Source organism: Habropoda laboriosa, unplaced genomic scaffold (assembly GCF_001263275.1).
Source record: "Habropoda laboriosa isolate 0110345459 unplaced genomic scaffold, ASM126327v1 scaffold172, whole genome shotgun sequence".
Classification (NCBI taxonomy): Eukaryota; Metazoa; Arthropoda; class Insecta; order Hymenoptera; family Apidae; genus Habropoda; species Habropoda laboriosa.
The window spans coordinates 539,112-564,868 of NW_017100331.1; the positions used below are offsets into that span (position 1 = coordinate 539,112).

Genomic DNA, 25,757 nt, shown 5'->3' on the forward strand with positions numbered 1-25,757 from the left:
TATATATTCTATATATCATACGCATATATAATTGTTCTTTTCTATAAATTTTTTTTTGTGATCGTTAATGACTAGTAAGTCGTGGCGAAATTAAAGAAATAAATCAAAAAGAAATGTTTATTATGTCCACTGTACATTCATCTGAAACATCTACCTTACAGCCGTATAGCATAAAGCTTATATCTTGAACAATCCTCCCATTTGTTTCTAAAACTAAATCCATCACAGTTCGCAATGGCGATTCCCTAAAATGTCCCCAATATCAGAAGACCTCGTATAAAATAACTACATCTCTTCTCCATTCAGTGTTTGTCAACTGTGTCAAAAGTTACTCATCCTATAATTTTTCAGAAAATCATATTTTTCCAGCCGGTAAACGTCGCCTAGGAAAAGCTGCACGTGTGTTTTCACGTTTTTCCACAAACGGAAAATGTAACTGTTATCTAAGTCAATACCGATTTCGGACAAAACACAGGTGGATACGCGTGCTATATAAATGTGGCGGCACGTACAGGATATCGTACACAGAGATGGTGCGTCGGCAGCGGGGAGGGTGTGGAACATCGAAGCGATTTATTAAATATTGTACCAGTGAGCATTGTTATGACGCGGCTGTGCAAATATTATTTTGCATGTACGGCAATCAATGTTATCCGGAACTGCTATTTTGTATATGTATCTTTCTCCTTTCCCGTAACTGGTAACGAAATTTTTATTAGACCAACTTCGAACTGCTTTCGCAAAGATTTCAGTCTGAAGCGTAGAGCGACGGAGGAAAAAAATAGATACACCTAAACGTGTAACAGAGAAATGGGAAGTATAGTCGGTGGAACCGACACAGCGAAGTCAGGTGTCGAAGTATAGGTAATCTGAGCGGCAAAACAGCAATTCGAGAAACGTACAATAGCGTAATTCGTATCTTAGAAAATTGTTGAAAATATCAAATTAGAGATTGTTAATATTTTTAATCTCGTAACCAATTTTACTTTTTTTTTTTTGCAATAAATCGTAGTATTGTTAGGTTTGTAAAAGAGTCTGTGATATTTGATAAATAATTACTTTTACAAACATCGAGCATAAATACGGTGGACATTTGTATCGGGGCTAAATAAATGCGTGGCTTATGTGTATTCAATACTACCACTTTTTCAAAAGCAGAGGTTCATATTTAAAAAAATTAATTTTACGCCTTCCCGTTATTCTTTCAATTAAATTCGTGTGCCTCATAAATGTAGGATACACAAGGTCAAAGTGCATAAACATAAATAATGTATTTATTTAGATGGAAACGTTTATTCCACTTTGAACTGTAAGTATTCCATTTTAAATAATTTATACACAAGTCTCCAATCAGTAAAACATTTTTCAACTGATTAACTCATTTCTAATGTTCTACGTTTAAAATTAATTAGCCACTCGAAGTCACTTTTTCAGTTACAGATAATGTCACAAATGGTCACTCTGATCCTGACAGTTAGCTGTTACCTACCAGGTATGTTAAATCTATAGCATTGTATTTTCCAGCTTCAAAATAAAAGGTAAGACAGAGCACACTGCAGGAGAAAGGCTACAAAAGTGATTAGGGCACCAAATATATTTCTCAAAGGCTTCCAGTGTCCACCTTATTTTGTGATAAAGGGCAGTCCCTTTTTCTCTCAGTCCCTATATTTACAATCATAATATGTGATGCACATAAATGTGTCACGCGGTCTCTTTCAATTCCGTCGCGTGGTCCACAAAATATTCGTAATCATATAGAAAAGTTGATTTAAAAATACAGTAGACCCCCGTATAACGTGGTATATAAGTGTACATGTTCACCGTGTAGCAGTTCCCGTAATTGATGGTACATTATCTTATACGGCAAATTGTTTTAAGGTGCATATACCGTGGCAAGGTTTATCGCTGTAATAATGAAATATAGGACTATCACACTTCAGCCGAAACTATCGGTAGAATGAAAATTATAAAACAAGCGTCAATAAAGGTGTAACTGCTTCTTTTACTTCGAGTAAAATATTTCGTGACAAAACATTTCTAATTTTAATACCTGTTTGTTTCAAAGTGAAATAAAAAATATTTGACTGTTACATTTTAAATATTTATTTGACATTTTGTATAATAAACCCTTACATCTTTTGTAAATATATGTTTCCAAATACATACATACGTGATCCATATTTGTATAACCTACGTCACTCGTATAACATGGATTCATTTGTCGGCTGTACCTGTATTTCCGATCAAGCTCTATGTTGTATGGGTATAAGTAAGAATAAAATGTTATATAAACGTAAGTCATTTTGAGCTAAATTAAAAAGTTATAACAATAATACGAAATACAAAAGGAATGGTAACAGTTGTGTGGTTAAGATACAAAATAGGCATAGATCAGTGATCTATACACATAGTCTTTTTATGCAAGCTGTGTTTGCGATTTGAGAACGTTAAAAGTGTCAAATCTAATTTCTATCAGCACCATTCTTGTCTTGTATCATAGTAATCGCAACATCGTTACCATTCCCTTCGTATTACTGTTTTAACTTTCTAACAAACCTTCAAACGTCATACGTTCATATAACATTTCTTCCTAACTTAGGCCCATAAAGCACACTTTCTCTGCAAAGTTTGATCAGAAAAAAACTGGGACACCCTGTATAATAACATAAAACGTACTCCCGTGTTACACAGGAGTCTAACGTACTAAGAATTTGGCTTCCTTTTCAGAACTAGCTTCTAAACGTTGTTAGTGCTACAAGTAGCTTTATTTATTGTCGTTGCAAATACGTTAGAAAAACAGCCACTTTAAGGGTGACTGTTCACTTTTTGCCTCCACATGTGAAAAATTGCATACCAAGGAAAGAACTGTCGTTGCTGCTTCTTCTCGTTATAAAATTGTCTAAAAAACATGATGTTCGACTCACCGATGAGTTGCCCCTCGGACGGTCCGTGCAAGTTCTCCTGTCCGTCTAGTAACAACGATGACGAGGATGATGGGGGTGTCGAGGGCAGTGGGGTCCACTGCTAGTGAACCCACGAGGGAGGTGCTGCAGGAGTCGTCGCGTTGGTGCTCACGTAAACTCCTGCGGGCGCGTTTCCAGCCGTCGTCCCGACCACGTTGGTTTGGGATACGGCGCCGTTCTGACCGCCGTTGCTGTCGCTCACTTGGATCGCGGCCATGCCCATCACGCCTTGCTGAAAGTTGAAGTCCAGTGTTCCGTCCATCGACAGCTCATGCTTGATCACCTGGAATTGCGTTCGTTGCTTCGTGAATTTTTGTCCGACGGGTCGGAGCGAATGTTGACAGAATAATACGCGTGCGACGAATGAAAAAGGTCGGAACGGAGTGTACGAAATATAATTTGCTTAATGGATCATGTTGTATGTAATAATTGACCTGCGTTCATATTCATTTGTATTTCTACTTTCCGAAGTAGTGTGATCGACTAAATTATAAATTCATTTTGATACTTTAATTTGATACTTTAACAACCCGCACGATTACGCAACGGGGAAATTTTACTTTTTCTGAAAATTTGATGTTTACTCACGTGTCCACTAACATTTACTCGTACAAATATTTATTTAGGAAATTATTACATCTATAGGTTTTGTCGACGACTGATTTTAACCTCGATTAATATATATCTCTGTGTCGGTTAAATAAACGATATTTATATTTCGTTAGAGAAGTCGAAAATCATCTACTACATGATATTTATCGAAGTAAATGAGGAAGAATTTATGAAATATCTCGTGAATTATTTAGTTCTTGTATACCTAATTCGTACGATACCAATCATACTAATGCACGAAAATGGAGAAATGCAGGATATATAACGCCATTTAATGTTTCCTTTCGACATTCGTTCTATTTTTAACCAATGCGAAGATATATGCAACTCTAACCAGAACAAAAAAAGACATACAGCATAATACTTTATAATTAACTCTTTCGTGACCGAATTATTTTTTTAACTAGTTTGCTATTTATACGTCGATCGTTGTGTCTATAATGCATATTAAATTGAGATCAATTTTTATTCCAATATTCAAGTGGGACATATGCGTCCCACTGGTCATCAAAGGATTAATCAGCACAAATATCAAGAAAAATTGTTATTCTATCGCTAGTTATATACACAGTACAAAACTACTAACAGAATTATTTTTAAATCCCCATTCACCTACCGATAATAAACAAACGTAAATAGTTCAACTCACCTCATCCACGTTGCAGTCAAATCCACCGTGCAAGGATTCAATGTTAATGTTCAAATCATCCAGAAGTGTAGAATTATTAAGGGCTCCCATCAATTGTCCCATCATTGTGCTTGGTGTGGGTGTTTGTGGTGGACTGGTGTTTCCTGTTCCTGTTTGAGGTTGTTGTTGCTGTTGCTGTTGTTGTTGCTGTTGTTGTTGCTGTTGCTGCTGTTGTTGTGTCTGTTGACACTGTTGTGTTTGCATCATGTACTGAAGCGTTTGCTGCTGGCTACTTCCTAGACCCGTGGGACTTGGTTCGCTCTGTTTATAGGACGGTGACATTCCAGCCACCGGACTCAAGTTCTGACATTTTATATGAGAAAGAGGGATAATGATTGTAGGTGAACTGATTCAATTATTCGTTGAGTATATTGGCAAGTAGGTATACAAAGGCTGGCAAGAAGTGAAATTTGAACAAAGTAACTAAAAAGGGGAGAAACATGTAAACATTTTTATCCAAGAAATCAAACATTCTGTTTTTAGTGATTTAATTTATAATTTATATTTGTAAAATATTTTATCCGTTTTGTTAGTTCTTGGAAATTGTATTAGGTGTACAAATTAATTCGGTACCCCCTATCCAAATGTCTTGAAGACTTTATCGACTGAAAAATGCCACACCTTTTCTAAGAAGGAATTCGTCAATTGCCCAATAAATGGGAAAAATTCATTTCAAATAACGGAGATCATTTTGAACATTCAAACTGTGTTCAATTTCTTTGTAAATAAACTCTGAAGTTTGCGAAAGAAGGCACCGAATTAATTTAGTACACCTAATAGAGATTAAAAGGACGGATTGAAGTCGAATTTGTAATCAAATTAAGTTCAATTAAACGGCAGGTAACGTAAACGGTGGTAAGTTAATCAAATTTTTAGAAAACCATGAGAGGTGCCGTTGCAAATTAATTCCGTGACGATCGTGGTACCGCATTTAGATTCTCACGTTTTCTCAAAAGCAAGGAAGGAAAACAAGTAGGTTCGAACAATTATAATCTATAATCGGAAAAAAAAACGGATCACTTCTGATTGTAACGTATCTACCCGAGAAATATCCACGAAGCTAAAGCTATTCGTAGTATTCACAAAGTGTACACGTGAAAAATAATTCTCGTGGATCCTCTTTTGCTCTGAACACACGAAAAACAGTTCGGTATATTTGGAACATCTTGAATGACCATCCAACAAAGGCTTCCAGAAAAATAAGAAGAATCCATGTTTGTCCCTATTGTCGAGTGCGTAATTTGTGGCGAACGATATACTTCTCGAAACAATTGACGAAAAATCTTTAAACATGGCTAATCCAGACTTTCACTCTTTTACGGGAAAAGAAACCCTGTTAAAGGCTTTGCCACACTTTGTTCCCTTTCAGCAGCCAAGTGCTACACGCAGCTTGCCATTCGTCCTTTCTTTGTCCACTCACCATTCGACAGGCGCATGGCTGCAGTCCGTGAATCAGGCATCTTTGCTGATTGGCTGATTGGGGAGACGGCTGAAGAGCAAAGGAGGACGATCCGGTCGAGAGACTATTGCTCCTCTGATATTGGGTCTCGTAATAAGGTGGTGGCCCAGTCTGTTGCTGATGACTCGGCGGTGACGTCTGATACATTTGATATGACTCCAGTTTCATCATTTCCGCCAGGTTACCGGCTACATTCATGTTCAGTGAAAAGAATGTGTATGTTAACTGAATTGCTATATAGTACTGTTCAACGCAGTTCTTTTCATGCTATGCTGTACTTTCAGAGCTTTGTTTCTAGGCAACATTGTAATGTAACGTAGTACACCAAACCAGTGGCCACAAGTTTTTTTTTCCCCCTCTTTAACGATATTTTCCGATTTACGATCCTTACTTTTCGTCATTTATTTCCTTGAGAGTGAAAACATATTTTACAGAATTTGAAAAGGGTCCTCAAAGGTTGGGGCAAAGGTGAAATGTAACTTTTAATTGTCATATGTCGTCTCGTCTTCATATTTTGACATTTTATAGACTCGTGGAAATGCACTTTTAACTTTCAAATACGTTTACCGTATTTTCACATTATCAAACGTTCGAATCGATTCACTATTTTCTACTACCTTCATTCCTGATAAATATTTCATTCGCATGTTCTATTCTAAGAAATTTTAGTCCATCAACTTGTAAGGTGGATATGACGAACTTCATCTTTAAATTTTATATTGTTTACTCTGATATTCTTTTTAATAGAAATACCTGTAGTCAACTATATCTTTTACGATTGGCAATCTGTTAATTAATTCTTAGTACATTGTGCCTTGTCAATAATATACCAGGGACAATTGTGAATTCGTAATTATTTTAGAAAAATTCAACTGTAAAATCGTGTTAGAAATAACAGACTATTACGTTTTTATAGCTTTAACTCTCTTTTCTTTTAAATGCATGATATCCCATTACGTATGTATAACGTTGCTTAAGCGAACCATTCAGTTGATAAAATAGAATAACGTAAACAGGGGAAGAAAGTATGACACATCGTAGTGTTTATATTGATGTGTGTCTGAAATTATTGAGGTCGAAATGAAAAAAGTCTTCCTACACATCGTTACACTTATTTAACGTTGTATAATAACCAAACAATATTTGTTAGTTTATTTACAAACATAACATTTATTATTAGTACCGAGAAAAATAACTTACATTAATTTGTCAATAATTAAACAAGGAAATATAAGTATAAACGAATATTTTCCATTATGGAAAAGATATTTTGAGTAATGTCCTTTGTACTTACTTGTAAACAAGAAACTAACTTGTATTTGCCTTTAGAGCCTCGTTTCTGTATACATATTTTGCTAAATTCTCAGATGCTCTATGGAAATTTTTGTTACATTATTCTTTTTCCTTCGTTTCATTTTCAACAAATGAATGCAAATCATTCTTCTTTGTACTAATAGAAAATGTTACGGTTCTAAACAAAATAACGTAAATATTATTTATATACTACCTTCTCTGTTTTAAATTATGCAACACTAAATAAATTCTAACGACAGGTGTACGGAGACATCTTTAACCGAGTGGAGCTAACAGCATTTTCAATCTAAAAATAGTACTTGAAATAAATCGAAAACTAAATCAGACCCCATAAAAAAAAAATACAATTGTATTTCACATTTGTTCAATATGCGTTATTTTAGCTCGACTTTTTCGACTCGAGTCACCGAAAAAGCAAGCGACGCGGTTCATTAAAAAAAAAAACCTACAGTGAAAACTTGTGGCCTCTGATTCGATATCATAACAAAAAGCACAGTTTATTAGCGTTTTAACTGAAATTACGATATCGACTATAAATATTGTAACTATAATTCATAAGATAGCGTTCAGCTGTCCGCTTCGCGTACCAAACTTTCGAAATTTCAGTCATGCTGCCTGTGTATTAAGAATGCGGTGCAATAGAGAAGAGAAAAATACGAGAAAACAGTGAACGTTGATAAGAAAAAAAATAAAGAAAAGAGAAACGTATATGAAATCGTTGTGCGTACCTAATTGTTCGGTACTGTAAGGGGGTGTATAAGTTGGTGTCCATTCCGGTTTCCCAGGGATCGCCGGGATTGGACTTAATCGACCACAGGATGATGAATTGCTCGGAGTTCGAGGACTCGAATAAAAAATAGTTCAAATTGTATTTTAAATGTGCAGATTGAAGTACAAACTAAAGACGAGGGAGAGACAACGCATAATACATTCTAATAATTCAGCGGCGTACTCTGCGCGACTGTTCGTAAAAACGTAAGCGGGGGAGTGGTGCATTATCCATACGATTAGTATAAAAGCGTCTATAAAAAGTATTCTTGTACCTTTTGCTAATATTAGTGCGCGCAATTGAAGCTGATACATTTTACTGTTTGCTATACTATCAGAACATATGTATACATATATGGATACACGTGTATTTATATGTAACGTCGAGCAATTTTGAAATGCTCGCTAATTCCAAAAAAGAAAAATATGTAGAATTAACATTAAATTTTGCATTATATCGCTATGTACTATATTAAATTCGATATTTTCAAAGATAGAAGTAATTGAAGCAAATATAAGAGATAAAAGTGCATTTGCCCTTCAACTGAATTACCTTTTGGTAGAAATTCGTAACTCGAATAGTAATGATATCGTTGATAGTTAAATAGCAATCTGAGAATGTAACGTATAGTAATCATTTAGTAACGCATTCAACTTTGCACAGGATTCTTTAATATTAGATATTGCTATATATTGGAAATCTGAATTCTGCGAAAAATTATTTTAAGATTTACTAGCAACTGACTTATTTCGTTTGATTTAAACCTTCAAATATTCCTTTCTCCTGATTAACTTGAGTAATCGGAACAGTTCTAGTTTTATTACAGAATGACTGTTCGTGTTATTTTTTCAAAATTTTTACTGTCACAGTAATAAGACAGTTATCTACTCCTTCTATTCTTTAAAATACAACGTAAAATATTTAATTTGGAAGCAATCAGAAGTGAATGATTGTGTTACATAATCTGTATTAATTAGTGTTCGTTTAAAATATTTGACAAGAAAACACAGTAAATATTAGGTTACGTACCGTGTATTTTAATTGAATTTATTTAGGTTATATTTTCGATTAGATTAAATATAACGAAATAGTTAAATGTCGCAATAACAAATTGTGAAATAATGGTTTCAAAAATTATTCTTTTTGTTGAAGTTGCCATGGGAATATGTCATAAAAGAAGTGACGATGACTGATACGATTATTTAATCGGAAATGTAATAAACGTGACAAGTGTAAAAAGAATTTTAAAGAATTCCAAAACGGTGAGATAAATATTTCCTAAAATAACAAAAATCGATTATGAAATTAATTATCATCAAGTTAGTCATTTTAGTGTGAATTTCGCAATATTTTACATAATTTTGAAAACTAATATTAAAATAAATTAAATTAACAGATATTTAACATATTCAGACGTACATACAATACTTTCACAGTTTTTCTCAATTACTAAACATTTAATCTGTTAATTTCCCAACTAGATAATAAACTTTTATGTAGCATTACTAATACGATACTCCATTAAATAAAACTGCATTTAAAAATCATAACAATTTTCTGTTTATATTCATAAATTATGTTCAAAAGTACCAAGTATTTTTTATCAAATTATACAAGTACCTAATAACTAAACTAGTTTTATTCGCTGTGATCCACTTAAACTTTCTTTTTCAAATACTATAAATCATACTTGGCAAACCTTGCATCTCAAACATCAAAAGAAATACGCAATAGAATCATGTACAACTTTAAATGCATCAAATTAAAAATTATCTGTAAAAAACTGTCTACTAATATGCAAGGAAAGATAAGATCTATATCAACGAACCATAAAAAGTGTATCAAGGCATCCAGTTGAAAAGCGAACCACATAGCTAGGAAAAATATGCAACGCGATTGTCGCTGCTCCTAATTATTCCTACAACACTTCATAATATCTATAAAATACTACTAAAAAAATTGAAAACACTTTAGACTATAAATATAATACTATGTAACTGGTTTAAATTTTGCTGTAGCAAAATAAAAAAATTGAATACAACGAATGTTTCAAAAAAATGGAAATAATAAATAATCTTACACAAATTTATCCGACAGAAAACTAATAAATTGAACATGTAATCGTAACAGCGAACGAATTGTTATATAATTCCAGCTAGGTGGCTCAAAGTAAAGCGGAAGCGGGATCAAACGATCAACAACCGATCATGAATACTGTAGTAAAATTTGAAATAGAGTAAGCATGAAATGCAACGGGGTAAAGACATACCGGAAATCAGGGGAAAGCTGAAATCCACTGCCAGGTTGAAGAGGACTATCTGGGAAGAGATCCAGCCCCTCGTTGACGCTTTTACTAGGGCTGGGTGTAGCGTCAGCTTGCAACTTGCCGTTTCGTAGCGCCTCGATATTCTTCTTCACTCTGCCACGTCCTTTCTCAAATTTGCTGCCCTCCATAGTTATTGCCCTGTGAAATATGAAAAAGGGTGAATGGTAGCGTGCAACCGCACAAGCAAAACGAATCTTCGCGAAGAGGACAACAACTTACCTTCTACGTGACGATTTCCCAGGTTTTGCGTCATGATTGATCATCCACCATGAACTCTTCCCGGTACCTTCGTTCTGTACTCGCATGAATTTGCTGTGTAAGGATAAATTGTGTCGGATGGAGTTCTGCGAACAAAAAGAACGAACTGATTAAAATGCAATTCTACATGCCTAATGATGAACATACTCTCACAGTCAACATATATCCTACCCCATACAGTGTTTCGATTATACGAATTTCAGGAAGAAAAATCGTAACTTAGCATCTCTTAAAAATGTGAAAAATTGCAAAAGTTACCAGAAATTCAGCTCCAAATACCTAATAATATTAACCCTTTTGCAACGAATGCAGGGTCATTTTAACTCAACAGTGATAAAATCAGGTGCACTCAGATTACGTTTGGTACAAGAAATACACCTATTTTATATATCAAATGTAAATAAACAAGAAAAATATAAAATATATACTGTTGAAAGTATACACATTTATACACAATTCCTTCTTGAAACCCGTGTACAATAGAAATTTTGCTATGAGTCAAAATGGGTCTAAAACCATTCGCCTTTTGAGGGTTAAACCAATATTTGAAACAGAAAAAAATCTCAAGAAAGCAATCAAACTTATCCGTACGATAATCCTTTATTGTAGAATAATCGCAAATTACGTATGGTCGCTGATAACCAGGATCCTGATGCGACCTTATATTAAAAAGAGAACCTTTCGGATAAGTAAAAAAGCTCATAAATTTCGTTTCCATTGCGAATCTCTAACACGAACGCGTAACATTTGAAGAATCTTCACTGATACACTCCAACGGAATAAATCCAAGAGGCAGAATTAAGAGACATTCGCCGAAATCTTTCTGCGTCGTTTTTACAACAACTTTATAATTTCAATTTGGCGAAAATTTACGAGCACCCGGTAGCTCTACCACCCCTTGCCCGTTCTTCCCGTCGTTTTGCTATCGATATCTCGATATCAGTTTCTTTTACTGTCGCGCGTAACGCTACGACCGGTCGGCCGAACTCCGACGAACACGGGTGATTGCATTGTCAGAGTCGTTTTATACCATGTACAAAATCGATTCGAAGAGTGAGTCATGAGAGCCACGTTTTATTGTGTTCCGTAGATAGAAACGTTCCTCCCGGGCTTGTTCATTAGGCAAATTGAATCGACGTAGTCACCAGGGCCCTTCTTCTTCCTTCCAAAAATTTCGGAAAGCTTCTACCCTAATATGAAAGTAGCGTCGAGAAGCGATAACAATTTCCTTTCGTCTTCGTCTCATAGCACTATCTCCGCGTGCGCACGCGTGTATGCACACACAGCAGCTGGGGAAACCTTTTACGTAAAGAGCGAGCGGTACGATACCGCGGTAAATAAAAATTACTTTTGCAAAATTGATGCTTCCTTGTGTGCCTTGTTCGAGGCACGATCGCCGGACCGTTCCACCGGGAACTTCTCGAAATTACAAAAATCTTCTTCTATTAACATTGTAGCATCGCGTAGATGGCCTAGAAAAAGGGTACCTATTGTAGCGTTGACCCAGGCGTGTTTAGGCTAAGAGTTGGGTTTGAAAGGGTACTATACCACCCTGAGTCGTCTAAAAATGTATAAAGTTAGGGAACTTTTTTCGTAGGTAACTACTCAATGAAAAGTTTAGATTTTGTCAGAAGATATAAGCGTAACTTTCAGCTTATTTATTCAATTTTCAAAAAGGAAAAATGTTATCAAGTGCAGGAGTTATTGCGAAATCTCTTCTGCTACAACATCAATTGCTGGCAAGCATTGGAAAGTCTGAAATAAGTTCTTTTTCATTTAAAAGTATAAATGTATTACCTATAATTTGATATACGATTTTTTCAATATGACTACTATTTAATATCTTAGAAACGTTTAAAGTTAATTTGTATGTTAGTAAAAAGATGTTCCTCTTATTCAAACTGCAACCATTTCTATAACAGTTAGAATTTTTGAAAAATAGCACGCTATGTTGTAAGCAATACACTTTTATTTATGAATTAAACAGAATTTTTTATTGCAGAAATTTCAATCCTTGCCAGCGATGGCGACCAACAATCGATGTTCTAGCAGAGGAAATTTCGCAATAACTTCTCCATTTTGTAACATCATAACTTCTTAAAAATTGAAGAAAAAAGCCGAAAGTTACACTTATATCTTCTGAAAAAATTGGAACTTTTCATTTAGCAATTACCTTATGAAAAAAATTCCCAAACTTTCCTTTTCTTCTTAAACACATCAGGGTGGTGTACCCATTTCAGCTATATCTGTTTAGTTTGAAGAAACTACGGGTGTGTGTCTGTATGCGTGAATAACATGTGCGAAAATGCTTTATTTTTCGTATTTTGAGTGTGTGTTCTTTTTTTTCCCTACTATCATTACACCTATTTATATTTCAGAACTAAAGTGCGTCAACATCCTGATTAATTACCAAATCCCACACTATTGTTTCACGAGGATGGTCCGTATCAATTGCAAATTTTATTCCATGCGACTTGCGGCAGAAAAACTTATTGACACCGTGATCGAGACGATTCGATACTTCTCCGAAAAACGAGGATACTTGTATAGCAAAAATTTGCACGACTTAACCCTTTCATTACTGTTGGCGCTTATACGCGCTTTGAAAATTTGCCCACACTGTACTATCTGAGGCTTCTGGCACACTTCCATCATAATTTAATTTTTAAAAACTTTTAAATACGGCCCTTAAGTTAATGAAAGAAAATTTTAAATAAGGCCGAAACAAAAGATTTTGCGCCCGTGTTTCAACATTTACTGTCTGCCATGCTCGTCGCGTACTAAAATCTGACGCAGTGAAAGGGTTAATTTAATATATTTGATGTAAGTATCGAATTGCAAGTGGATCGAATTACAAATTACAGGTAAGTAAATTACGTGTATTTGTATATTTGAAATAATGAATAAAATAATGTTAAATAATTGTAATTAATAAACGCATTTATTGTTGTTAACATAGTTGCATGTATATGTTGCAAATAAATGCTTGTCGTATTTTGTAGTTCATTGTACTTTGTATTAAACTTTATACATATAATAATTCAGTTACATTTAAAGCACTATGTATGATGGTCTAAAGTAAATTTATACGCTAATATTTTTACGAACGCAACAGATTAAAATTTTCTTTTTTATGTAACGTTATGTTTTTTTATGTAACTCTATTCTTCGACATTTTTGTTTGCAATATAATTCTACGTCACTACATTAGAGTTTTTCTTTTTTTTAGAAAAATTCAAAACTGAAAATAAACATGTACGTTACATTACAACGGTGAAATATATTGAAAGTCTGCATTACCTTGTGTAAACGAAATTACCGTAGTTTTTGTCAGATTCATGACAGTAATTAGAATTGTTGAATACGTATATTCTATCATTTTGTCCACTAATATCCATTTACCTGATTTCAAGATTCTGAAATTCAAAGTGTCAATTAATTCGTACGTGAAGAATCAAAGTGGTAAGATAAACGAAATACGCATTGAAGTTTTCAAAAAATAAAATCATCCAAACGATTGTATAGAAATTACAGTATACGATGATAGTTGCGTATATACACGGAAGCTACACAAAAATTAGACTTAATCGACGGAATGAAATTCTTCTGCTATGTAGCTTTTAATAATATATTAAGTATAACAGACCATTTATTCGCAATTAACGAATAATTCCTCTCCTTTGTAACATATTTTCTTTTTAAAATGTGGAAAAAAAGCTGAAAGTTACATTTACATTCTCTGAAAAAATTGAAGCTTTTCATTTAGTACTTATCTCTAGAAAAAAATTCCCAAACTTCACGTAGTTTTAGACGTCTCAAGGTGGTGTACCCTCTTAATATCGTGGCTACCATGGGTCAGCTACCGATAAAAACGAACTACTTTCGAAAATGTTACAACGATGGATTATCTTCAACCTTTGTGGTTGACTGATCAGATTTGAAACTTTAGAACCAATAAAGAAATGAATTGAATTCTCAATTGTTACATACAGATTGCTTGTCGCAATTAATTTTTAAAGCATGAAGAAAATAGAAATAATAATTCATAAAGGAGTAGCGTGATTAGCACTATGTTTAATTATTATGCTGTGAAAACAAATTATTTTCAGTTCATTTATTATTATTTATTTATTTTCAAATAACGATGTTTTATAACTATTTTTGAATTTAACGACACTTGATGGACAATATATAACTTGCTGTATAGCAACGAAAATATTATTTAACACAATGTTATATAAAAATTTTTCTTTCTTTTTCTAACAAGTTTCGTAACTTTGCTACATAACGTGTTTTATGCTATACAGTATAGACGCAACTTTAGGTGGTTAAACAAATGATTACGGTTCGCAGCTATTGTTTCAACGTTGCAAGCGATGAAACGGTCCCATTTCTTTTTCCTGAAAAATGTTTAACACCACAGCCGTGGCGTATGTGGAATGCACGACTTTTGATTGTCCGCAAACCGCAGCTTTAGTGTCCACATCCTCCCCATAAAGAAGAGTTTTAGAAGGACGATGTCTACTGTGACAAGACAAAAGCCACATCCTCGGTAATAAAAATAAGCCTCACTTCCTTCCGTTCTTGTTACGCAACAATTTGACAAAATTTCTATTAATATCAGTATGTTCTAGCAGTTTCCTTCCCGTACAATTTAATGTGGATATTTCGTATTTATTTTATTTCTGTTCTTCAATTTAAATTAGAAGAGGTGAGAGTTACCTAACACTAGAACCCGAAATATCTTTGAAACTCGGTTGTAGTGAAAAATGTTTCAGATAAAAATTGAATGGTATTATTGGGGACATAATTTGATTAGAATATCGAAGATTTTCGTATTTATTTTATTTTTGTTCTTCAATTAAAATTAAAAGAGGTGAGAGTCACCTAAGGCTAAAACTCGAAATATCTTTGAAACTGTCGGTGTAGTGAAAAATGTTTCAGATAAAAGTTGAATGGTATTATTGAAAGGGATAATTAGAATATCAAAGATTGTTTTTCTTTCTAGAAAATGACGAGTTGAATCGATTAATGCATTAAAAAATATACGATACCATTTAAGAAAACAAATTTGAGATTTATGTCTCCTCTACGCGTCCGCCTAAGAAAAAACTAATATCAAATTATGTCCCCCTTGACACCATAAAACTTCTGTCTGAAACAGTTTTCGGTACAATTGCCAGTTTCCAAGATATTTCTCAGGTAATTGTCTTAGGTGATTCACCTTGTATACTTGATGTGAATGTACAATACTCGAACTCGCGATTCGAATGTATTTCGAATGAGACCTAATTGTCATTGAGCTCACAACAAATTAATGCCGTAAGGGCGATATTCTGATAGTTGACGTGAGATGGTGAAAAAAAAGACACTGGATACTGAGCTACTCTATTGACTGATATATAATTGGTCTTTAGTTCACTGTACAGAGAGTGATGTGTTGTACTAGTCTCGCAATGCTAATGTGTTTGGCTGGTGTGTTGGTGTATATGTACATATAAACTGTAGGTGATTCCTGATTGTCGTGTGTCTGATTGGTCGACTGAAAATGCGCTTTTTGGTGGACAAAAAGTTTGTTTTGGGACTTTTGTTTGTTAACAACAAATTCGATCCTCAGTAACGGTATGTTTCACAAACGAAAGCTACTGTTTCGTCGCGGCGCTGACTAGTCACGAGGGGTCTATGGCGCTCCTATCGTCATTCGGAATCCCGGTCTGGCGGCCAAATGTGACAAACAGGCTCATTGCGATAATTCGCCAAACCGAGACTTCGTTGAGACTATTAGTTCAATGAATTAAAAATTATGTGAATGAAATGGTCTTTGAATCGTATGTCGACTAGTGCATGAATTTATAGTTCTGGTCGGTCGGATACGTGACCGGACAGTGGATCTAAGGAATTATATACATTTGTAAGATTGCAATTTAATCGAATTTCTTTTTTAGTACATGTCTATGAAGATACTTGAAGATGATGAAATGTTGTAATTTTAAAAGCTGGATCACGCATAGTCGGAATAAGTAATAGAACACTGCTATAAGGACGAAGTGTACACTGTGATTCATAAGTATTAGGACACCTATTGTGTTCGTACAGAAAGTATTGCATGATTTAAATTACATTTCTTTCACAAAGTTACTATCATATGTCGTTAAAAATATATGTACTTGTACTACAAGGTTTAAAACTTTGAAAAAATATTTTTTGTAAATCAAACTTAGTGTTTAATTATCGTTATTATGCTACGTACACGTTCATCGTTTTGACATAATATTAGAGGAAAAAAGAGGCATTTAGCTCACTTTTTCACTCAAAAAATGAAACTTTGCATGTTCGCACAAAAAGAATTATGTGATTTAAATTATATTTCTTCGATAAAGTTTGTATCATATATCAGTAAAAATATATAGAGTGTTTATACTATTAGTTTCCAGTGTATTTCTCGAAACTGGTAGATTTGTGAAAAAAATAGTAGAGGACAGTTGTTTTCATTATTTTTTATGCGCAATACGATGGCTTAAATAGATTGTTTAAATTTCCTATAGTTTTCACGTAATGGCGATATAACGAATATTTTCAAATTGATAGCTATAATTGTTTTAATATGAAAGCGGTTGAAAGCAAGTCCAACGACCTACAACAAACTCATTTTCAATCTCAATTTCGTGTCAATGTTTGGTATATGGATAGAACCTTATTTTTATCTTAAATTTTATCGTATGTAATCATTGTACTACGAGATTCCAGACTGACTCAATTCTTTTTTGGGGCCTTAATAATTTTGTATCGACTCTTCAGGTTTAGTTCACATTCAGTAAGTGTCCTAATACTTCTGAACAGGAGTGTACATGCAAGAAACTTCAGAAACGCTAGAAGCTCGTTCAGGACATGATTTAAAAATGAATTCAATGACAGTGAATCGATTGTGGACAGGCTCGCTGGATTTCCCATCTTTATGCTCACATGCGAATGAAAAATTAAAGCATTCGTGTCAGATTTGACTAACGATCGTGGTTTATTATTCAAATCGACGCTTGTCTTCTCCATTGTCATTGTGAATTCTCTCTGACGAATTGCACCAAAGGGTAAAATACGTACACGTGATCGATAATAAAAATAAATAACTTCAAAGCGTTTAAAGAAGAAAATTAAGTGTCTAGCTTGTATCCGTGAATATATACATAGGTGAATAGGTACATAGCGATCGCTCAAATACCGATACTGTTTACTTAGTTAAATCAAACTTTTATTATGTATAAAAGTTAAATATCTCAGTAGACCTTAATTTTTTAATTTGGCACTTGAAAATTCTAATGCCAAGCTTTTATGATGAATTATCTCGATATGAGAAAAATATTATATTATGAAAGAATGTTTGTTCAATATCATCAAATCGAATGTTTTTATGCGACGTAAATGACAACAATGAAAAGTGAAAACTTATGTAAAGGAAGGATTCTTATATTTAGACTAGAAGATAACAAAGAACAAATTCCATGTTTGCAAAATTACAAACGTAATGATTCATTAATTTGTGAATTTCAATTTGAAGATCGATTTTGAAGATGCAAGATGTTTTTAGTAGTCAAATGATATCTCCGTTATAGATGTAAATGTTTATTTGGATTGTCTGTATAATAATTATACATGTTTATTATACAGATTACTTGCTGTATATTAATTTTTGATAATTTTATAATTGCACAATACTCTTTATTTAAATATTATTTTGCAACTATCGTTTTTTAAAATTATCACGATATACATGATCTAAATCTAATTATCATGATATCATGATCTAAAACGACCACTTTAATAACAACTACTCCTTATCTACTCTTTCTATTTTAAACAGTTAAAATAAAACATAAAATATTTAATTTGGAAGTAATTATGACTGAATGATTATATTACATACCACATTACCTCAAGATGACATGTACCAAAATATTCGTTTAAAATATTTAACAAAAAACCCCTGCAATAGGTAACGTACCACGTATTTTAATTAAATCTATTTCTATTACATTTTCGAGTAGATTAAACACAACGAAATAATTAAACAACGAAGTAACAAATTGTGAAATAATGGTTTCGAAAATGATCCTTCTCTTCAAGTAGCCATAGGAATAGTTTACGTAACAAATGACGATGGCTGTTACGAACTCTCAAATAACAATGAAAAAATCGAAGACCAAAAAAAGAAGAACAATAAAAAGTCAAGTGACGTGGCTCGAATTTGTCGAAGAGCAAGACTCACGAGAAAGAATCGCGAGGCGTAGCATTAATAGCTGCTAGCTGGTAAGGCGTCGTTCCGGGATACTTAATTTCCACGTGTACTTTCACGGTGGTCATTAATCCGGTCTGGATTACGGGCTGACACGCGTACTTAAACGAACGGTGGTTCGCACTTTCGTCGCGAAGGAACGACGGGACTTTCGAGTTCCCTTATCGCGTTGCCCTGCGGAAGATAGTGGACATTCCACGGCAGGACAGCCCAGGACAACCAGGACAAGTATATGCTCCATAAATTGCGCGTTATACAGTCCATTCGGAAGGGAAGATAACCAGGTTCGGCTGTCCGTGGCGCGGCTGGTCGTCTTCCTCGCTTCGTTCCTTTCGTCTCGGCAACGAGGGCCGTTTCCGTCGACTTTATATGGTTTTTGACGAAAGTGCCGGGAGTTTATCGGCGGGGGGGCGCTAGCTCCTGTGTCCTCCTCACTCCTCGATCGTTCTTTCCTTCGAAGAGTACCCCGATATGCAAGTGGTCCGGCCACCGTGAAATTACGTCATTCGCCTGAAGTGGGTGTCACTCTGTTGGCGTCGTCGCTAGAAAATCGGTTCTTCATTCACCGGCGTTCTTACCTCTTGTTAATCTTTTCTGTTTCGCTGACACCTTTTGTCTTCGTCGTGGATTGGAGGTGTTCGCGATACTTCATTTCAATTTTTCGGTGTAAATTGAAATTCTTTATTCTACAGTACTTAGGACCCTCGTATAACACACGAGATTCGTTCCGTATTATTATACAGGGTGTCCTAATTTTTTTCGATCGAACTTTGCCTGCATGTTCTATGGGTACAATTAAAAAAAAAAGTGTCATATAAACGTAGGACGTTTGAAGCTTTGTTAAAAAGTTATGAAAATAGTACAAAATATTGCTTATGATCTAGGGACTGAACTGAATTTGACAAAATTTTTTTAGCAATTAATAATTAGTCGTATGCACGTAATAATCAGGTTGTGATTTAAATTCAAGAAAGGGTTGAGCGATTGATGATTCGTTAAACGAGAAATAGATACGTTTATTAGACCACTTGCGTTTGAAAAATTCATATTTTTCTTTTAAGAGAGTAGATGCTATTAACGCTGATAGCTCAGCTATCAATTTTATCAATAACATTTAAGTTTCTTTTTACTTCGACGTTAGTTTTGATCTCGTGCTCTAGCAGTTAGTACATGTTATTATGCATGTGTGTGCAATAGTAACGAAGTAAAATGTAACAATGTCTGGCAACCGTGATATCCCGACAAATTTTAACTAAACTTCTCGTTCATTTTACTAATCAAAGAAAAGGTTTGCCTTGACAACGTGATTCTTTCATTTCCCTCGTTTGTTCCTGTGTTCGTTTGTCCAATTCTCTTCTTTTTTCGACTCATCCATTTTCCTTCAATTTGCAAACTTGTTAAATATTACTTTGTGTACGTATGTACGATGTGTGGAAAATGTTAAAAGACATATGCAATCACAATTAACTTCGTTAATCCTTGGAATTATATAATTAAACTGAATTTCCTTTATTCTGTCGTAGATAAACATGTGCAAAACACGAGCAAGAGCAAATAGTCTTCGTATGTTATATACAAATAAGTTTGACACTTATTTGTATGTACACATTGCAGTTAAACTTTGTATTTATTAAAAGTGGTGTCATCGATTATTAATTCTAACAGATCCTTAAAAAAAAAGAAATCATACAAACTACATATCAAAAAATTAAAATTTTCAGTTGTAAAACACATTTCTTAATTTTCAAACCTCTTTCAAGTAAATATCCGCTCCATCTAAATTAACGCAATTATCACAAAATTTCAAGAAAAAGGAGTTCTAAGTCAGACATTTGCATATATGTATACCTCGCATGATTCCATTAATCAATTTAGCGTATCCGTTGACTCTGACTTTCAACGCTCACCATCGAGAAAGAAAAAAAGGTAAAAAAAGAGCATAAATGCGAGTAATATGTTTGGCAATAAAGGAGCGAGCGACCAGTGGTTCGCTGAGATGTTGGAAAACAAATTCCTCCGGCCGGTTCATTCGTTCGTTCATGTCGCGTCTCCTCATCGGGATGCGAATGACTAGAGTCGATTTAAAAATCAGAATAGCGGCGCCAAAAATGTCTTTATCTTCCAAGTGTACCGCCGATAAAGGCAGGGAAATGATAGGGCTGTAAACTCCCGGCGTATAGCCTCCGACTGAATGACTCGAATAGCTGGATCGCCATCGAGAACCCTACGAGTCTGTCACCGAGCGAAAAGGTAAAAGTAGTCGACGATGCGAATCGATCGTAAAAGTATCATCATTGGTACTCGCGACGCACACCCACCTTGCGGATAAATACTTTAGTTTATCTGATCGTTGCTCCTCGATCCACGTGTACGTATTCGTGCTGACTCTGCCGGTGAAACTATTGGTCAAGTTTTAACAACAGTGTCCATAGTAAAGACAAGAAACACTACGGTATAATATAGTTAATAAGATGCACGGTTCGCAGATTTATTCGTCAGAGGGTACACCACTATGAGACACTTGAAAATAGGTAAAGTTTGGGAATTATTTTTGTTGGTACCTACTAAAGGCATAGCTTCAATTTTTTTAAAGAAAATAAATATAACTTTCAGCTTTCTTCTTCGATTTTTGGAAAATAAAAATATTACAAAATGAAGGAGTTATTGCGAAATCTCTTCTGTTAGAACATTGCTAGTCGCCATTGCATTGGTACGTCTGAAATAACAAATTCTTTTTTATGTATAAACAAAAATGTATTGCATCTCAATTATTAAAATTTTTAGTGTAGGGCGAGTCCGGGATGGAGAGAGGTTTGGCGGAATCAGCTGATAAAGGCGAGAGACGAGACAGTTTTAATTCTAACAAATAACTAATAATTTATTCTACACGGACACGAGTCCTATTCTCAGCCACGCTCCTTCAATATACTTTTCTCACGCAAAGTTCGTTAAATAACTAATAATTTATTCTACACGGACACGAGTCCTATTCTCAGCCACGCTCCCTCAATGTACTTTTCTCACTCCAAGTTCGTTTTACACACACTCTTTTTCCACACGCTATTCGTTTTTAAACTGTCCCTTGACGAGGGCGTTTCTTCTCTCCGCCAATTAGGGCTGTTTTCGGACGTACCCCTACGACGTTCCCCTTCTACCGCGATTTTGGCGGAAAAACCGTTTCGCCCGGGAACGTCGCTTTCCGTCCTTTACTTCTGGTGACCAGATTTATGGCACGTCTTACCCACGGTCACATCGGCACCATAAACCTGGCCACCGTCCCGATCGGCGCGGCTGACGACCACGTAGGGCGCCCCTGTCGCGTCGCTCGCTCGCGTTTCAATCCTTGCTGGCGATGGCGGCCAGCACTCAATGTTCTAAGAAAGAGCTTTCACAATTAGTAAATAACTCCTCCATTTTGTAACATTTTTATTTGTTTTAAATTAGAGAAATTAAATTAGAGTGGCGTTTATATCTTCCGAAGAAATGGAAACTTTTCATTCAGTAGTTCCTTATGAAAAAAATTCCAAAACTTTACCTATCTTTAGACGCCTTAGGGTGATGTACACCCTTAACAATATTAGGACATTGATATGAGGGCGATTTTTAACGTCGCTTTGTGTCGTTGACGTTTATGCTCTAAGGTAATTAGGTAGCAACGGGCAAGCGATCGTCCAAGACTGCCAACAAGACCATCCCAGCAATCTGCACGAACATCTCGGTACACATTAATTCAATTCCATCGACGAGGTTAATTTCGTAAAAAGCATTTGCCGGACGATCGAAGCAGTATCGATCGCGCAATCGCTTAATACCTGTGTGCTCCGGTCCACTCGCGCTTTAGTTTAGTTTTTAGGTTAGTTATTATTTATTTACTGTTTACAAAAATATGTAACAATGTTTGAACAGACTTTAAATAAACAAAAAGTATACATGTATCTTATTTTGTTATTAAGACTTATACATGATGAACCACGTAAAACAGGTCACTTAATTATCTTTTCTATGTAGTTGTGGTGGTACGAGAAAATTTTTCTATGTATTTTAAATAACTTCAAAGGGAGAGAATGATGGAAGAAAATTTTGTTCCGTTTTTTTCAAGGTCATCTATGTTATTTTACATAAATGAATTTTTGTTTATCTACTGTGTGCTATATTATAGCAGACATGAATGTGCATTTAAATATGTATAAAATGACCTTGGAGTCTGAACTTTTAAATCAAATGTGAAATTTTCTTTCATTTCTTGCCTTTCAAATTTTGTTTCATGGAAGATTGAAATTCTCTATAGATTGTGTGAAAAGAAACGAAAAACGTTTAAAGGAGGTTTTAAAAAATTTGTTATAATTAAGAGTTATTTTTTGATCATAGTGTGACTAACAAAAGACGTTAATATTTTTACCGCAAAAATAATTTAAATAATTTTCTATGTTGTATTCAATAATATAACGTGAAACTGAATTTCATCTGTCAATATTGTTCCGAAGTGTTTGAAACACATTGGCGACTAAATAATAAAATATTATCAATCCATCAATTGAAAATAATTTTTATATCTATTTTATAAATCACAAGGCAGTACATATTATGCAAAAATAAAAAAATGTTAATACGTCACAGAATTACGTAATGATGACAGCATAAAGAAAAGAGACAAAGTAACTACGTTCAGTGCTTTTTCATTTGCTTTCGATGCATTAAAAAATTTTTCTGCACAAGGTGGAACAAAATTGATGGTATTCTCGTGACATGGATGATCGAACCGGTGAAATTTAATTTAATTCTCGACCTGAAATCCAAGAATGATACCTGGTATGATTCATTTCTACGGGCGCATGCATTAATTACTATAAATTAAATTAATAATCACGTAGATGTAACGCGCGAAAAAGTGACATGCTTGGGAGCTTGCAAATCGTCAAACGTTTATGATATTTCCTTTGAAAATAAAATATAATTAATATGTCTGTATGTCTTAATTCACACAAGCAGTCAAAAATTCCAATTTAATAATGTCCGTTAAAAATTAATTAATAAATTTTATTTGAAGGAAATCAAATCATGAAACGTAAACTTGCTTAAGTATTATGATTAGTTGCATTTTACAATCTTAATAATCGGAAATAAAATTGAATTATTTATATTTTCATGTTTCACTTATAAACTGAATGCAAACTGTATATTTTATACCTACTTAAATTATCGTGCAACCATATTTTCTTTCGTTCTTTTCTCTTCTTTCTTTTGCAACGTTGAATTTCAAGTTTCAAAGAAACTGAATACAACAATTTTCATGTCAAAAATTTATAGAATTAGATATCTTAATTTACGATAATTGCAATGTATACCAAATATACAAACCGATAACTTGCAAAGAGCTATACCATATAATAAGCTGTACTAGCTACCAACATAAAAGCCATCATTATAGGATTAAAATTATCTTGCTACAAAAGTAGATGACAGACCACGATCCATATTCAAGCATCCTACGATCAGGCTTCAAACTGTCAATAGGAACCCCCAGAAAATTCGCCAAATTACAACGAAACAAAAACTTATTCCAGCTAGCAGTACAAAGGCTATGCTATGCTATGCTATTACAGGGTTAATTTCATTCAGTTTGAAAAGTAGATTAGAGGACACAATTCACGTTCAAGCATTATTAAACTATTTATCAAACTATCAATCAAAACTCTCGGAAAACCAGGGAAATTGTAACAACTTGCGAAGAGCAAGAGTAGCTTATCACAACAAAAGATCATCGAATTACTACGAAAATAGACCGTAGAATATAATCCAGCATTGAAATGTTATACGGCCAGTCAGCTCATACGAGCCATTAACCAAAACTCGCCAGAAAAATCCCAAAATCGAGTCTAATATAAAATAACCGGCTAAACTACTGCTTTTGATGAGAAGAGGCGCATCTTTCTCGAGACTGGGGCCCACGCCAAAAGATATCGGCGAGCGAAGCGCAGCGACACGCACACAAACGCTCTGTCGGCGCGTAATTCTGTGACAAGGAGATTCGGTTAATTCGGCCGGAGGACTTGCAAGCTGCACACGAGAGAGCAGATTTCGCTCGATTGCAGCCACTCAAATCAGAAATCCAGACTGGCAGCCAAATGCAAGATCGAACGTTCAATTCTTACTGCCGATGAACTGGCAACGGTAACTAAGGAGAGATCTCCAATGGTTCAGAGAAGAGAAGGGGTGCAAGGAAAGACAAAGAAACGGAAAAATGAACAGCAAAGGACAGTTACTCTGGCTAGCTAGAGAGAAGTGAAGATGTAAAGGAAAGGGTGAAGACACGAGAAAAGAGAGAGAGAGGGGGCAGGGCTGAAGGGAATAATAGGAACAGGGGTAGAAGTGGATATAAAGGAGAAACAGTGAGCCAATTCACTAATCCCAATTTCCGATCGCGTACGTCGATTCGCGTATTTACGTTAACAGCTCCAATCAGTTTCCTCTCCATTTATTTACTTTCAGATAGAGGGGGAAACGGTATTTCCGGTTGCACTTGCTTCGGATCATTTCCCTCTTTGATGATCAGCCGATTCGCATTCTGGCGTCTCATCTCTTTCACGCTCTTATCCGCTTCTTCTTCTTCGTCTCCCTTTTTTTTTCGTTTCTCTTTTTGAAGATCGTGCGCATTTCTCGAGTATCTGGGGAAGATTGCGTTTGACGGTTTGTGGTAGGATATTTATACGGAAATCGAGCTTATCGATAAGGATATAATTGACCTGTTAATAGACCTGGACAAGTTTTTGTCAAAAACTTTGTTTCGGGGAACCAAATATAACGGTTTTAAGATTAGGAATCGACTAGTTCAAAAGTTACGTGTTTTTAAAGTTTGGTCCTCTTGGTATACCGTTTGGCATACTTTAACGTGATAACCATTTAGACGGTGAATTGTAGTATTTTTTCAAAAAATAATGTATTCAATCCAAATAATTTCTACACGAATGGATATACATTTTCCAACAATTAACCAGTTCTATTATGCCAAATTTATCAAAATTATTAGTCTTTGAATTGAAAAAATCTTTAACCCCTTAACCTATAACAACGAGTCAGATTC

The 25,757-nt window shown here is 34.7% G+C and overlaps 1 protein-coding gene across 1 annotated transcript in view; it reads right to left on the reverse strand.

Moving 5' to 3' along the window:
* LOC108574448 (forkhead box protein O-like) overlaps nucleotides 1-25,757 on the reverse strand; it is a 246,565-nt gene that overhangs the window by 79,140 nt on the left and 141,668 nt on the right. Inside the window, exons 2-7 of the mRNA XM_017937041.1 lie at nucleotides 10,351-10,475; nucleotides 10,075-10,269; nucleotides 7,765-7,880; nucleotides 5,684-5,910; nucleotides 4,225-4,566; nucleotides 2,925-3,246 (exon numbers count right to left, since the gene is read on the reverse strand). Of these exons, the coding sequence (XP_017792530.1) occupies nucleotides 3,025-3,246; nucleotides 4,225-4,566; nucleotides 5,684-5,910; nucleotides 7,765-7,880; nucleotides 10,075-10,269; nucleotides 10,351-10,475 (1,227 nt within the window). The 3' untranslated portion in view covers nucleotides 2,925-3,024. The remainder of the gene's footprint in view (nucleotides 1-2,924; nucleotides 3,247-4,224; nucleotides 4,567-5,683; nucleotides 5,911-7,764; nucleotides 7,881-10,074; nucleotides 10,270-10,350; nucleotides 10,476-25,757) is intronic.